This window comes from Maylandia zebra, linkage group LG23 (genome assembly GCF_041146795.1).
Source record: "Maylandia zebra isolate NMK-2024a linkage group LG23, Mzebra_GT3a, whole genome shotgun sequence".
In the NCBI taxonomy this organism is placed as follows: Eukaryota; Metazoa; Chordata; class Actinopteri; order Cichliformes; family Cichlidae; genus Maylandia; species Maylandia zebra.
In genome coordinates, this window is record NC_135188.1 from 42005697 (window position 1) to 42022633 (window position 16937).

General features: G+C 40.3%; 1 protein-coding gene across 6 annotated transcripts in view; it reads right to left on the reverse strand.

The window, feature by feature from the left end:
- The window catches only part of LOC101467477 (semaphorin-5B), a 45850-nt gene that overhangs the window by 7332 nt on the left and 21581 nt on the right, over positions 1-16937 (reverse strand). For 5 of the 6 annotated variants that reach the window (XM_014413943.3, XM_014413940.3, XM_014413939.3 and 2 more), the window contains 17 exons: positions 15622-15810; positions 10987-11086; positions 10485-10530; positions 10287-10349; positions 10033-10131; positions 9332-9545; positions 8955-9240; positions 6864-6999; positions 5252-5459; positions 4947-5154; positions 4270-4387; positions 3918-4102; positions 3551-3694; positions 3307-3454; positions 2364-2589; positions 1178-1399; positions 341-511 (listed from right to left, as the gene is read on the reverse strand). In XM_014413943.3, coding sequence (XP_014269429.1) covers positions 341-511; positions 1178-1399; positions 2364-2589; positions 3307-3454; positions 3551-3694; positions 3918-4102; positions 4270-4387; positions 4947-5154; positions 5252-5459; positions 6864-6999; positions 8955-9240; positions 9332-9545; positions 10033-10131; positions 10287-10349; positions 10485-10530; positions 10987-11086; positions 15622-15766 — 2719 coding nt within the window. In that variant the 5' untranslated portion in view covers positions 15767-15810. The remainder of the gene's footprint in view (positions 1-340; positions 512-1177; positions 1400-2363; positions 2590-3306; positions 3455-3550; positions 3695-3917; positions 4103-4269; positions 4388-4946; positions 5155-5251; positions 5460-6863; positions 7000-8954; positions 9241-9331; positions 9546-10032; positions 10132-10286; positions 10350-10484; positions 10531-10986; positions 11087-15621; positions 15811-16937) is intronic. The other variant, XM_076880179.1, reaches the window with a different exon arrangement.

The following is a 16937-nucleotide window of genomic DNA, read 5'->3' on the forward strand; positions in this document are numbered from 1 at the left end:
TTTTAAAAATTTAGAAATTTGGATAAAGGGGTTGTTTGTAAGAAAGTTATAAGCTGACTTTTATCTTTAACTTCACAACATTAATGTTCAAATCAGATTAACTGCAGTCCTTTGTAGTGAATCCCCCCCTAAGACACAGAAATTCATATTATAACTGCTGATAATATCTGTACCATAATTTACTCATCTTCACTTCAGTTAGAAAGCTTTTGTCTTCAAACCTAGACACAGACAAAATCTGCTAGTGATGTAATATGTTCAACTGATCCATCTGTGACCATTACACATCTTTGGTTTGTCTGAAACCTTCCATAGTGCGGCTTCACATATCCCTTCATACCCTCACAGGCGTGTATATTACAAAGGGCCTCTTCAGTATGCAGGCCTATGCAGATATCTCCTCCGTTGGCAGGGGGTGGGCTGCTGCATGTCCGAGTCCTCTGGTAGTGCCCGCCTCCACAGCTGGACGTGCACTGGGACCAGGCAGACCAGCAAGACCAGGCTCCATTCACTAGATTTAGAAGAAAACCCCATAATAATGTAACACAATGTAATGCAAGCTAATGATGGTATATAACAGTTTCATGTAGCTGTGACCTCAGTGCACAAGTGTTTTTAATTGGCATTTTTTTCCACTGGCCACCAGGGGGAGATTCATATAGTAGCAAAAAGTCTAACTGTGCAGAGGTCTATTGCGGAGGGCCATGAGTACCAAAACGAATTAAATAAATATATCATTAAATAATAAATCAAATGTGCCATTAATAAATTAAAATTGGAAAAAAAGAATTATTAAATTCAATTAAATGAATGAATATTCAATTATTTATATACTGAATTAATTAATGATTTAATGATTGATTATTTAATGAAACACAACAATAAATGAGACATACAACATACATTCATCTTGTAAACGATCGTCCCCACTAGAATAAAGACAGACAGGAAATCAATGTATGCATGCTTTAGGATGTGGGTACCTAATGATTGTTAGCCGCTAACACGTGAGCATGCAGTGACCACAGTTCTGCAGTCAGATCCACCACCCAATCAACATCAGCTCTAGGCTTAATGCTTAATGGGACCTCAGTGTCCAGCTGGTAATGTCACTGTGGTTGTGTCCACCATTTATGTACAGTCTGTGAGGTACAGTGCACTAGAAGCTCTCTGTTACCTGGACACGGTTGAGTGTTGCAGTCCTGATACTCCACCGGCGATCCCACACAGGCGCTGGGGTTGATCCTCCCTTCTATCGTCAAGCAGCTGCGTTTCCGAGTTCGGAAGCCTCTGGAGCACTGCTGGGAACAGCTGGACCACGTTTCCCAGGATCCCCATCGGGCACCTTGTGGCTGGGATGAAGTTCGGACACTTGTCTTCATTAAGTCTTCAACCAAAGCTGGCAACAAATATAAAACACATTTTGTTCTCTATCTTAGAATCCAAACAAGGGAAACAAATTACACTAAAAAAATATACAAGTCGATCACAACATCTGCCACAATCTGCTGAACGAGTCAGAAATTTTCTCTGAATTCAAATCGGAGACACGCTATTGTATGGTTTTATTGCTAAGCTCAGCAGCCAGCCTGTTATGAAACAACAATTAGCGAGGTACAATGCAGGCACAAAATGAGCTAGATTTCCCTGTACGCTGACACACACATACAGTTGGTATACCCACAATTGCAAATTATTTACATATGAATCAGAAGCGCTTCCTGAGGCTTTTAAATGAGGCCACCAGAAACATTTCATTAAGATTTTCTTTTCTGAGGATGACAACTTGAGAGCAGTCACACAAGCTGCGAAAAACAATGACATTTCCCACTTCCTCAGCTTTACTTATTTTGGAGTAAATACCCAAAGGGTGATACAATCCAGATTCTATGAGGGAGAAGAGAAAAAAAACAAAAGCTTAGATGACTCTGAGGGATGAAGGAAGAGGACATCTGCTTCCCCACAACAGTTCAATGATGTTTAATCAATCTGCTGACTGATGTCCACAGACAGGAAACCAGCTGTGTTTAGCGTGGCATACTGGGAGATATGCCACCAGCAGTGCTGATAAAAGCTCAGACAGATACAGCTCTAGGCAGATAGCGTGTGTACGACTGCTGTATGGAGTCGAAAAACTTCACAAAAATGATTCAAACCTTAAAAAATTTACCCCCGCTTACCCTCCCTGTGGAATCCAGGTACACCTGCATTCTAGCAGGTAATCACAGCAACAGCTGTGTTTGCACATTTACAATCAAGCACATCTGCTGTGACTTACAAACAGAAAATATGGCAACATTTCTAGTTTCCCTAAGTTGTTAAACTCGCTTTTCCACATCTCCCAGCTTATTTCCAGTACTCACAGTCAGTCTGGCAAGCTCCAGACCCGTCGTTGGGGCAGAAACGGGTCTCCACCTTCTTCCTGCCCAGCTGGAGCTGCTGGGGGTCCGGCAGAAGTGCCCGGCATGTGTACCTGAATCTCTGCTCCTGCCGTGACCCGTCTTGGCTTACATTGACGGGCATCCACTGGGTCCAGGGGGTGTTACGACGAACTTCAGGGCAAGCCTCCAGGTTACAGGCTTTGTACTCCTGCAGAACAGGATGGAAACAGCTCATCAACTTTAGAGCTAATGAAAAGGCAAATCCCAGCAGGCTACAGCTACTGCTGTCTATCCTATCACAGCTACATCTCCCAATTGATTGCAGAGAGAGCCTGCTGCCTTATTATATCCTGCCAAACAACACAAACATTACAGTTTTCCTGGGAGAGGGTACAGGTACAGACATTAAAGTTTAATGCAGAAGGACTTCCAGCCCTTTAATTGGGTAGTGCTCGGAAAGTTTTTCTCTACAACAGCTAACTTTGACTTTTTTTTTTTGCCCTCAAAAAAGTAAGTATAAATATTGTTAGTAAGTATAAATAAATAATTCTGACAATACAAAATGAAAAAAAATGTAGAAGCTTTCTAGAAATAGAATAGCAGAGCAGATAGACTGGGTTGGCTCAGATTTCCCAAGTGTTTCCAAAAAATGGCAGGGCTTCAGAGTTCAAATGTATACCTAATAAAGTGGCCTATGATGTGGACAGATAGACAGATGTTTTCCCCCAAGTCTAGCAGACTGAGACTGAGCAGAAAGAGCGGGGACTGTGTGTACCTGCTGTACAATCTGAGGTACTTGTGGGGAAAACAAACGTCCTTAATCTTGTTGTGTAATAAAAACAGACAAGTAAGTCACTCATGTCTGTAAATCAACTCGGATATTATTTTGCCTACTCTCTTCTCTTCACATATAGAGCAAAAATACCGTAGCACATCCAGGACAGCTGTTTCCGTTCTCACAGCTTCTCGTCCTGGAGTGGACCCCCCCACCACAGTCAGCACTGCAGTGAGCCCAGGGTCCCCACGCAGTCCACACTATGGGAAGTGGGCATGGCTTTTTCTCATTGCACAGCCTGGAAATACAAAGAGGAATGCACACTCACTCACACACAGAGCTTTGTAATGCAGTAATCGGGCCTGATCGCTAAATTCTGAAGTAACCTCCTCACCTCTCCTCCCGTCCCTGGCCGACACAGACTCTACCGCCGTGGCGAGGTGCGGGGTTATTGCAGGAGCGCTGCCTCACCTCAAACCCAATGCCGCAGCTGCTGCTACACTGGCCCCACGATGACCAGGGAGTCCAGCCGCCATTCCTGAGAAAGAGAACATAAGAAGGGATGTGACTGAGCCTGATGTTTTAAAACGAATGTGTTTTTTAAGCAAACTGTCTCCTTTTATGAGTGTATTAGTTGTTAGAATATAGTTGAACATAAAGGACTATTTTTAGATTTACTTACATAACAGTGCATTTTTTCAAAGATTGATTTCAAAGGATTAGTATGGGAATAATGGATGTCTGCATGAAAAGAAATATACCTGGAGCAGTTTGCCACCTGGATCGTCGGGCCCTTGCATTCAATCCCTCCACATCTGGCCACCGGTCCATTGCAAAAGCGCGACCGACACAAACAGCTGCTGATGGAGCCATCACCATCATCGTGGTTACAAGGCTGCCAAGGCTTCCACGGACCAAAACCACCATCCTGAGTCAGGTTCCTCACCTCCAGAGAGGATTAGAGAATCACATATGATAATTAGCATGCTATATTAGGCTAGTGATAATGAGTTTTTGTTTTTTATTATCAAACAGGGAACTTGTGATGAAATTCTTATTACCGTAGAAGTGAGACAGGAAAGATCTATACAACAGACAAACCCAGTGTCTTACAGGGCATTCAGTGATGTTCTGCGTCCACTGGTTCATGTTGGAGCTCTCCTCGATGGTGGTGCACCGCTTCTGTTTATGATCCCAGCCACAGTAAGGGTCCCGGGCCTCCATGCAGGAGCTAACAGGTATTTAGATAGACTATCAGTGTCTGTAGATGCCTTTCTTTAGCAGTTTGCAGATTTTTAAGCTGACACAAAGTCGGACAATCTACTGATTGTTGTGTTTCTGCTCATAAAAGATCTCCTGTTGTGTTTTGAGTGAGAAAGCTGTCAACTATTCCAGCAGTGTACTCATTGTCAACAAAATTCATAAAAGCCTGCTTGATATGTCTGCTCTGAGTCTTGCAGAACTGTACCCTGACAGTCCAAAATGTGTCTCTTTGTAGGGAAGATAAATAGGGCTCTTAACAGAATCATCTTTGTCAGCATTTGTTCGCAGGCCCTTAAGACTTGGACACCCGCGTGTGTTTCTTAGTAGATTTGCCCACTCATCACCAGCACCAGAAAATCAATATATGTGCAGGCTCACACACACTAAAGGCTACAATTTTTCATTTTTCTTATGCTAAATATTTATACTCAGTCATATTTATGGTTCTTATGTTCATTAATCTGTAGGTATATTTGTTTCTATTTGGTATAAAGACTAAAAGCATTGTAGAAAATCTTGGACCAAACCGTTCAGTTGGGTAGCTGGAGCAGCGCTCTAATGGGATCTTCACCAATCTGTCATTGAGGCCCACAAACAGTGATCTGTCATTGTGGAGAATTTGCAGACTCTTTATTGGCCCCACTTTCCCTTCGGGCAGGATCCTGAGCTCCTCCAGGTAGCAGTCATGCAGGCTTTTATTGGTTGTGGAGAGAGCCTTCAGAATGGTGCCATATTCTTTTAAGATAATAGTAATAAGAGCAAGCTCCAGGATAGCAGATAAAAAAACGGTTCAAGTGATTATTTTCTAATTTTTAATTAGAACATGTCTCACCCGTGCCGATGTACATGACGTGGTAGAGAGAGTGTCGGCCCTGCACGATATCCACCACCAGCTTAGAGAAACGTAGGTTGTCCTGGGTGAGCAGGGGGTTGACGGTTACTGGCTGGACCACGTCATTCATGAGGAAGAGCCGCTGGGCGTCCTGGAGGCTGCGCTCTGTCAGGTTTCCCCCATTGGCGCCCTCCTCTAACGTGCCACACTGAGCAGTCAAGAAGGAGGCAGCAGAAGGGCGTTTAGTGAAAGGGAAGCTTCTCATATTGTGTCTGTGAAGGTTCTTAGTCCTCCAGGTCATCGTAGTCTAAGGAGCTTGGAAAGAAGCCCGTTTTCACACCTTGGCTCATGTGATTAGGTAGAGGATCATTAGGGGGTCCTTTTGTCCCTCTTGGGGGGAAACTCCCACAGGGTTTAATCTGGGACTCTCCACCATTTGACCCTAGAACTGAAGAAGCTTCTCGGATGAGAGGTGAAACGTCTTCAAGCAACTTGAACTCCAGACGCTTTTCTTTCCAAGCTCCTTAGACTTCTTATACTGTGTTATTATAGACAGTCTGCATAATTCATAATCCAGAAAAGTCTTATTTGTAATATACTGGCCAATTATGCAGTCTCTTAGTTCTTCGTCTAGCTGAAACATGCATTTAAACACACGTCTCTTAAGATTCTCCACCTCAAAAGCCCATTTTCTTCTGATGCTGCTCCTCATTCAGTGTTTGTGCACTGCACCTCCACATAAGGCAGGGGTGTTAAACATAAGGCCTTAATCTTTACTGGCCCAGTAAAGATTAAAATTTGGCCCACTGGAAGGCGCTAGAAAATGTGGAGGAGAGATATTTGGTACTTTTAACTGTATTTTCACAAGTTTTATATCTTTTTCAACTGATAAAGACCTCCCCTGCAGCTATGCATGCTACACCAAAGTAATGAAGTTATAAACAATTAAATGACAGAAAAGTTCCTGGTTTTTACAGTGTCCACAGTAAAAAAAAAAGAAAAAGGGTAAAGTCCGATGATGGATATCTTATTATCGTTAGGCATGTAAATAGTTTTGTGCATGCTAGCTTAATGGCAATCTTACAGGCAACAAATGCTTCATGAAAAAATTGTTAAGCTTTTTTTGTTTTATATTTAAGGACAAAATTTCAGGCAAGATCATTACTGTTGCTAAAGGACTGTTAGCGACAGTGTTAATTTATATTAAATAAATGCAAGGTTAAAATTGCACATAGCAAAACACAAGCTTATATACAGACATTATACAACAGGAAATGTGACTACAGTTTCCCTGTAGCTCAAACTGAACAGCACTTTGCAGATGCATTGGGAAATTTGCCAAGCATTTATTTTGGGGACATGTATTTGTTGGAGCTGAGCAAAACTTCTCTGCTGCACTGCATTTAGATATCTGCAATCAGCACAGAGTGATGAAGTGGATGTCAGTCTTTTGAAAATTTCTTTACAAGCCTTCGTGGAATTGCTGGGCAACTGTGGCAAGATAAAGCTGTTTGCTTTAGTGTCCTCACCAACCTCATGTTCTCAGAGAAAAATACATATGTATGAAGAGGTCTGAATTCTTTGTCATTGTCCATGTTTTGAAATGAGTTACCTGAAAGTTGGGTATAGGGTTTGGAGTGGCCAGCCAAGCAGTGCGCGGGTTCTCCTGGTATCGAAATGGGCCATTGAAGGCTTGGGTGATGGCGCTCAGATTAAAAGCACAGACAGCAGAAGCTGATATGCTGTTTCTAGAGAAGCACAGGAAATTACAATGCTCAGGTCTTAGCTAATGAATGTGAAGGAAAGCAAACATTCTTGAGCACATCTCTACAGAAAAGCACATATTTCTATTTTAACAGTAAAATACAAACATAACCTTTTAGTTGCCTCAGTTGAAACTACTCTATGGAATAAACATTAGTGTGTAGTCTTAAAGCAAGCCCCAGTGGCACAGCTGGTATGCGAGAGGACACATTTGCCAAAATAAATTACCTTTCATACAAACATGATAAGAGATATTAATAGTTAGTACTTTTGGTCAAAGTTTTATTAAAAAGCCTCAAAATGCTGTCTAGGTATATTAGCCAGAAAAAGACTAATGTACACAATATCACTGTAACTTACCAAACCAAGTGTTTTTTACTTGGCTTTAAATAAGGCAATGTACAAGTGCCAAAATAATCCAGTTCCTTTAATGGCCAATGTGTTAACATTTACGACTTTAAAGAAGAAAAAAGCACATTTCTAGCACAGTATAATAACCTGTCTTGGTTTTTATAGACAATGACAAAGTACATGGCAGCTGTCCAGGAACAAATGCTTTAAAGCTATGTGTAATTAAGGTTGTGTAGACCTGGAGTGACCTGTAGGTGCACAGAAAACTGTAGCTGCTAGCTATAGTCTCACCTCAGCTAATTCATGCCCATATTTTCCACCAATTTTGTGAAATTATGTGACAGACAGTATTGCCTTCTGGGTAGTTCATTGTACTAACAGGCTGTCTAACTCTTTTGAGTCAATTCTATGCATTATTGATTGTATTTAGGACAAATTGGCTAATGACTACTGTTGCAAAAGGACTATTAGCGACAGTGTTAATTTATATTAAATAAATGCAAGTTTAAAATTGAACATAGCAAAACACATGCTTATATACAGACACTGACAGTGTGTCAGTGTGGCAGCATGTGTGTCAGTGGAACACAATTTGCTAACCTAGCTAGCTTTCAATAGCTAGCTTAGCACTCCATCCTTGTGTCTATATTTAGCCACGTTAAGCAAGCTGGTAACAGCAAAAACACAAAATTTGTTGGTGAGGCTACAGTGAGTGCATCTTTCTTTCATATCCTCCTGAGAACCGAGGAAAGTTTCTTTCATTGTAACTTTTTTGTGATGTCCTGCCTATTTGGAGCTGAAAGAGGCCACCCAAACACACTTTTGAAAACAACAGGACTTATTAGGGTAGCTCAAATAAGTCAAAATATATTGACCAAAAACAAACGTCCATTAAAGAGGACATAAATGAACAGACTGGTTCTCAGGAGGATATACTCTATGACCTAGTGACCCAGTGTTTTGAGTTTTAGTTCATTTTGATGTTTATTTGTTTAAGCTCATTAGGTTTCCTATGTTCATTTGCTTATCAGTTCCCCCTTGTGTTTTCAACCCCTGTGAAGTCTCCCTTGCCCTTCATGTGTTTCATGTCTGTGAGTCTCATATTGTCATGTCTGCATTATGTTTCCTGTTTTATTTTGAAGGGGTCCGGTGTTCCTATGTTCAATGTTTTTAGTTTTACTCTCCTCTTGTGACGTTGTTATGTTCATGTGTGTCAGCTGTTTCTCCATGTGTTTCCATTTCCCTCATTATCCTCCTGTGTGTATTTAGTCGGTGTGTTCTGGTCATTCTTTGTCAGGTCGTCTGTTGGCCACGCCATGTTTCCAAGTTTCATGTCTAGGTTTTTCTTGTTGTTTGTTTAGTTCTCCCAGTTTAGGGTAATGTTAGTTTTACTTCAGTCTGCCTTGCCCTTTGTTTGTTCCTTTTTTACCAGCCATATTAAACGGCTTGCTTTTTGTTAACATTCAAGTGTTGTTCCCTGTTCCTTGGAGTCTGCATTTTGGGTCCTTCTTGTCAATTCATACAGTCTGCCCTCGCCAGACTGTGACATAAAGTCTATGAAATGACATTATTAACAAACAGAACTCACACATTAGTGGTAAAAATGCCATAAATCAGATCTTGCTCAGGTAAGTAGAAGGTGCTCTGGAGCTCGTTGTAGTAAAAGGGGATTTCTCCTGAGCGTGAGCAGTTGAGGCGAGCCTTCATGAAGGTGGTCCAGGTGTCCTCCAATAGAAAGCGTCCACCCATATCATTCTTACAGACCCGAGCCACTCGAGAGAACACCATTTTCCCACAGTCATTTTCCACCGCAGTTTCCCTCAAGAAGAAGTACGCAAAACGACCAATCTCATAAACAGACACAAAATGAGGCTCTAGAAGAATAGAAGAGGCAGAGACACAGGTCAGCGTGATGGACCAACGAAAGAGTGATGAAAAGGACAAACTTTGTGGTGCTTTGTTAACCGTTGAGCCATTTAGAGTTGTACTGGGCGGTGCGCAGGGGCGGCATGTTGCCCAGGCTCCTGTAGATCACTGGGTCACGTCCAGAGAAATCAATCACTGTGGCAGCATACAGCTCGCCCTTTTCTGTGATCATGGCAGTGGAGTTGTGACGCGGGTCGTAGGGACATCGGGCAACACCGTTCACAGTGTCTAACACCTGGCTGAGGTTAGAAATCTGACGAAAAGAAGGGAAAACTGAACTAAGCATTTCCTGCTATTTTAGTGGGTTGACAAGCGATTTGTTCTTTCTGTTTTTATCGCTTTATTCACATTATTTCAAAACTTTTAATGAATTTCAAAACTTTTAATAATGTAATCTTCAGTTTCTATCATTTCCCAAATGCACAAAGCTGCTGAAGACATCTGAGGATCACAAAGGCACCAAAACTATTTATAATTACTAAATATAATTACAAAATATATAGAGAAAAGATAAATTAGCTAATCAAAGTGACTAGAAGAAAATGACTTTTATTGTCAGATTTCTTGATTTTATCCTTTTTAAATTCCATGTCCTTTTTCCATTTTACATTGAGCTCTAGCAACTTATAATTGCCTTTCTTTTAATTACCCCAAAAGGATTTTAGACTATAAAATATGTATTTTCTTGTCATATAGTTTCATTAATTCTACTTAAGTGCAAAAACTGCCATTTTACTAACCTGTCTGGTTATGCAGACCGGGGTAAAAGCATTGGTCCCACATGTGAAGAGCGTCCTTCCGCTTATCAGCAAAACCCGTACATAGTTTTGGCATTCACCCTGCAGACAAATACGCCAGAACTCAGTTTTACTGTTTCATGACATGTCATCAAAATGTCCAATATAATATAATCATATAATAACATAATCCAGTCTAACGTAATATGTTTCTGAATACACAGACAAATATCTGTATTTCAGTCACAGCACAATACCTCAGATTTGCCTTTGCTCTGACATGAGCGCTTTGTGTCTTCATCGGATGCCCATTCTGTTGCCTGAGGAGAAATGTTCAATTGTAGAATGTTTTTTTTTTATATTGGACCTTTTATATTTAATAAGAGATACTGTTAAAATGTTTAAAAATAAAATGTCTTTGACAGTAGTTCATTTTTGTGTAGTCTTAACCTTACCTGTATGAGGGAGGTATTATTCAAACTCAGTCTGAAGAGGAAATTTCTGTAAAAGATATTTTATTTTAGAGCTAAAACAACAGACTGCTCACAGTAGCAGTGTACAGCATATAAATGTTATCCTCTAGTATCTCCCAACTTCTGTCCAGACACAGTTTGATCAAAACACATTTGTGCCGCCTGGGCAAAATAACTGTATAGCTTGTGTTGCTGGATTTTTTCTTCTTCCTTTTGGGTCTTTTTACTCCATTTAAGAGCTGTCTTTACCCTTTAGTGCTGTCTTTGGGCTTTCGGGACTTTGTGTTTTAATTTTAAAAAATAAATGTTGTGTGTATTTCCCGTGTTTATGTCCAGAAATATCATCATGTAAGAATTGGGGGCTTGTCCAGGATATGAACGCTGGCACGCTTCTATGATGACACATCATGTATCTACTTTACACCACTGTATGCTAGTAACATGCTGTATGATTACTGTTTGAGTAATGCATGCTATTTGGTACCTTGCTCCTACAACAAGCTGGTTTCGTCTCAGGTCCAAAGCAAGTTGGGAGAAGTCCTTTGCACCTGGATGTGAGAACTCAGACACCCAAGACCTCAGTGCTGGATGCACAAATAATCAAATGATAAGGAGTGAGGGGAAAAAAATAAGAAGAAAGAGTATAAAAGTAAGTGAAAGGAAAAGCAGGAGATGATAACATGAAATATGAGAGACAAGAGAAGAAGATGAAAAAGATCCATTATCCAGTGTTTGCCTTTTGCCAACTTTACAACTCATCTTTAATCGTAGGGCCTAAGACCAGAAAGGAGGCTTTTAAACAGACTGAAAGTACTGATTTATTTTCCAAAATTATAGGGTAGGAAATAAAGATCTGGAAGTCTCCCAATTTTCATATTATATTACTTGTTCTAATTAATTAGCAATCTCTTGAAATAATTTATCTTGAATTCAACAACATAAATTTACCATTACATAAGACTGTTCAATGTCAAAGTAATAAGATAAGTAAGGTATATCTGTCAGGTCTTTACTTTTTTCTCTCAACTTGTGCAGTTGTCTCAGATTTTTTTAAGGACACATTGCATACCATACTGAGATATTACAGACCTTTACATTGTAGCTCTTTGGGACACACCTACAATTTTATGTCTTTCTATTAAACAAATGGGAACAAATTATTTGTTTTGTAACGGGTTGCTAGTCGCAAAGTGCCTAAAGATACACAAAGAACCAATTAAAATTTTGATCTTTCCTAAGTTGTCCATTGTGTGTAGACCCAACACTGGTTCATCGCTTGAGTAAGGTGCCTTTTTTGCCAGGTCAAGTACAAGGACTGGGCTAAAAACATGTGAAAAAGACAACACCCAATCCTGAAGAAACATTGCTCAAAACCAATTTAAAAGATAAGTATGTCTGCCTCCCTTTAAGCAAAATATAAAGAAATGAGGGGTGGCTTAAGACTTTTCCATCTTATCAAGAACTTTGTTTTGAAAGTTCTTTATAACTTTAGTCTATCATGGTTGATATTACATGCCCTTAATTGAAAACCACCACCTGAGCAGTATGACAGCCAATCAGAACTGAACGGTAAATAAAGTTGCTTTAGCTGTTTTACATGAGCTTCGGGGAGGGCAAACAAACCACATACAAATGAATGCTTCCCGCAATGTTTCAGAGCAAATTACTGCTGCCTCTCACGACTAAATGCCTGTTCCTCTCATTTGATAGCCAGCTTGTGGGAAAAAAAAATGTATCAACAACAAAAGCAGCACGGTTTGCCAGGCAAACACTTTGAGCTGAATGTAAACTGACATCCAGTCAAAATAATGACATCAAAGGCCCTTTCACAGTCATTAGACAGCTGAAGAAGAGCATTTAATGAGGCCATGCTGCAGACACAACATCAACACCTTTATTAATTTCACATAAATCTTTACATTCAATTTTTTTTGCAGAAATTGCCAAGCACAGTTTCAACTTTCAACGTGTCTTTTGTAAGCCTCGATGCATGAGATAAACACAATTCCAACAAATCCTTATGAATGCAAATTAATTCCAACTAAGAGTTCATAGTGCTGCCAGATTTCACAACCTTATATTAAAGTCACGCTTCACACTTTGTATTGGTTAATCTCAATTAATGTCACATAAAACAACAAATTGAAAGGTTATGAGCACCAGCGTGTCAAGATGCTTATTAGAAACTGAACTATCATTCTTGTCTGGTCTCAGTTCTGCTTTGAATAGCTCTGAAAGAGGGCAACAAAACAACATGAATACAAACCATCACTTGAACAGCAGTGATTTTTGGAGAGCTATTGAATCCAAATTGCTTTTGTGCACTTCCCTGTGTACATAATGAGCTGCTGCAAAGCGGACAAGGGCAGGCAGTCTAAGTCTCTCATTCAAAATACCAATCTGACAGCTGACAAGGAGAAGCGACTTGTTTCTTGGACTTTCTCTTTTAAGAAGAAATTAGTTAACTACAGGGAATCAGAAATCGACACTCATTCTTGCAACAAAAGAGCCAATTAACTAAGAGCGTCTAGTTTCATTTCAGATTGCAGAACTGTCTACACTTTGCATTATGTAAGTTGCCGTCTGCTGCTTGTAAACTTCTTTGCATTTTAGCAATTTTATTTAACAAAATGAGCACAGGAAAGAAAATAAGATTACAGCAATGATCATTGTTATTACTGGACCTGGATCCTATATTAGGGATACCTTGCTGATGTCAGGTCAGACCTGCTCTTGGCACCAGAAGAACTTGAATTCTTAATGGCATAAATTGAACAAGATGCTGGAAACGTTCCTCGCAGATTTTGGATGTGATAGAGTCACGCAGTTGCTAGATTTGAAGTCAGTGTCAGATGATATGAGCTTTATCCTGCTGGGAGCAGCCATCAGACGATGGGTCTACTGTGGTTATACAAGGACAGACATGGTGAGCAGCAAGACTCAGGTAGGCTGCGGAGTTTAAACAATCGACTGGTATTAAGTGTGCCACACCATTATACCACCACCAGTCTGACCCATTGTTAACTTTGGTGATAATTGTAACCTCAGTTTCCTGTTCTTAGCTGACTGCCCAGTGTGGTCTTCTGCTGCTGCAGCAGAGCTGAGTGCTTCCAAGGGTGCAAAGATGCTGTTCTGCATACCTATTTGGGAAAATCCAGCAGATCAGCAGTTTCTGAAATAATCATCTTTCTCAATCATCTTTCTTCCCAATTCAGATGCTTGGTTTCTTTGGTCCGTTTCTTCAGATTTACTGTGTATTTCCTGTGTATTCTGTGCTTCCTTGTCTGCTCTTGTGTCATTTCCTGCTTTATTTTATTGTTTGTTGTTTTCTTGTGTTCTATTTACCTCTTGTCTTTGTCTTTTTCCACCACTACAATGCCCTGATTGCTTCCAGCTGTTATCGTTTTACCTTGCTATACATGGTGGCTTTTTGTGTCTCCCTTTGTCAGTTGTTCCTTTTTGGTTTCTTTAATGATTTTTACAATTTCTATATCAGTTAAAACTCACCTTTTGCTTGTTATATCATCTTCATTCTGTGTCCTGTGTTTTTCTCTTCTTTTCAGACGGAAACATAACTTGTCCAGGATAAAAATAATTATTATTTATTATTGCTGTTCCTTGTCTATTTCCATTTCCAGTGGCATTTAACAAACATAATTTCTCAAAAGCTGTAGACTGTTGTGGGTTTTATGGTTGGTTACAATATGGCTGTGAGAGCAATAGAACAAGCCGTGCAACAGCGTTTAGACAGCAGTGATTAGAGCAACAAAAGTAGGTGAAATGACATTCTAAACGTTTAAAGCTTTTATGGATTTGGACAAGACTTTTGTGCAAGCACCCAGGTTGCTGTGCTGATAAATTGTCATGAGAGCATTTTTTGAATGCAAACTAATCAATCGTTGTTGCTGTGGTGGTTATAGCTGAATATACAAACCCAACGAAAATCAGTTTTTAAAGAGCGGCGAATGAAATGTTGAGAGATGGCATTGATTTAAAGTTGGTGGATAAGTGAAGATTGTTATACAATTATGCAATCGTTATTTAACTTTACAAAGGACCATAAAATGTTTGTGACCCAACCAAAGCTCCTTCACAAAGATACCATTTCAGCTTCAGGGACTCTTTATTGTTTGTGTAGCAGGGTCTGGCCAGAGAACCTCCTTGTGCTTCCAAGAAAAAATTATACAAAGTTAAAGTAAACATTACCAAGGGATCTTTAGATCCATATATGTACGTTCTTATTCAGTGAAGCACTGGAGTAAAGCACTGTTTAGCAGCCATGGTTTGACATGAGAGTATGATCAAAATGTAGGGTGATAAAATCAGAAGGGGCAGACATATACAGTTTTTTTATACTTTAATTTAAATCGAAAATGTATATCTTATGTAGCCTTTTGCATACAGTTGGTCCTCATACAACCCTTAATCCAAAGCCTTTACGTCACTTATTCAAGCAAAAGATGCATTTTGATTACCATTTTACAATAAGGCTACCACACTGCTCGCTCACAACAACCTGCTTAAAGAGCCTGAATTTGAGAACTGTAGACAGTCTAGGAAACGCATGCATGTCTACAAGTTTGCCTAATTGTCAACATCAGCATGACAACCCGATCGTTGTGTGACAAGGTTAAGATCTCTGATCTTGATGTTGGGTACGTGGACTAACCGGCTGCATGTGAAAATCATCACTTTGAAAGTGGGCTCAAAGAAACACGGCCTTTGTGTGCGTGACTCTTTTCAATTCGCCGACTTTCTCATATATTTGTGTGTGTACTCTTACATAAAAAAAACAACACAAATTATGTTGTTTGAAAACAGAAATTGTCTTGTGGAAAATAAATACGTTGTCCTCTTTTCACAATGGGTAAATGTGCAAGCAACACAGTCTCTTATTTCAGCTAAAAAAGTGTCTCCCTTCAGCATGAACTTTGGTGCTAGGTTGGAGGCTTTGTTCAGTTTGGCATGTGCACATAAGTTGCTACGATGGGGTGGGCCTAAACTAAAGTGATTAAAATGTACAAAGTTCCTGATTTTGCAAGCGTGCCTTCATTTTTGAGCCCTAACTTCATTCGTGGCCCTCCTCCCCACTCTATCAGTGGTGTGTTTCTTTGCTCACCTTGGTAGGAAACAACAGGATGTTCCTTTCTGCTGCAGTCGGCAGGCTTGATGTGAGGCTCCTCTGACAGACACATGGATAAACAGATGACCAGCACAAGGCCACAGGGGGAGAGGGCCCATACCCCCCACCCTGATGTTACCATAGTTACAACCACATCCAGTCTTCTATCAGGTCCTCAGGAATCACCTGTCGGAGCAGAAGTGATATCTGTCAATCAACCAGACAGTAATGGCAGGGAGAGTAAACCAATCAGCCTTGTGACAAATAAATATCCTTATATTTTTTGGCATTTAGATAATCACTCTAGAAAACTCAATACATCAGTGCTGGACTCTAAAAATCCATATCCACTCAGTAATAGCTCACACTTGCACACACTCTCTTCTCTCCGTCCTCCTGCCCATTCATCTAAATTAATTTTGCCAGTCGACCGGCCCCGCTGTCCCTCCTCACTTTCAGTCTGTCTGCTTTTGGTGTCCATCGCCTCAGTGTCAGCAGGACTCGGTCATGGCTAATTCACCTCAAAAGGCCAGAGCCGCCAATCTTCACTAACGCCAGCTCTCAAACTTTGGGTGCCTCTTTCTGACTGAGGGGATCCATTCAGAGATGAGCCCCGGGCACAGAGCCAAACAGGAGGGTGTGCCACATGAAGGGTCGAATTCATTTTATATGAATCAGAATCTGCTCAAAGGTGATGATCTGATGGTGACTTTAGGCACAAAGATCAAAGGCTCTTTTATGTAGTTTACAAATTTCCATCCAGCTGCGTCAGACAAGTATCAGACTTTTGCTTTCTCACGTGCAGCACACAGAGGGAGGCAGCGTTCAAGATACTCTGTTTGGTAGAGTAAATGCAGCCACATACTAGCTGTAGCATACATACTGACGCTGGCAAGTTAGTTACAGGCTAACGTCTAATCCAAATGTGTTGGGTCTTTGTGTTTTCACGCACACTTCTGTGGGGCTACATTTTCTCATTTATTTAGAAATTCACAGACTGGAAACAGAGCAGGACAGGACAGAGTGACACCCACCAATAAAGGATGTTACTATCACTTTTCATTGGCTGCATGCATTCACCAAGATATTTAAAGTTTGCTAAATTAAAAAAAATGTGGATGCAAACAAGGATAAAGACCTTTAAATGTTTTTGCATGTGAAATGACTCTATGTATGAGCTCTGAAATGGAAAAAAATGTCTTTTGAATCATCTAATAAATTTCTGTTTTAAGCTCCACTCCTGTACTGGCCAGTGAACCATTCAGATGTGAGCAAGCGTTTAAGTAGCTGAAGACTAACTACAGGAGACACCT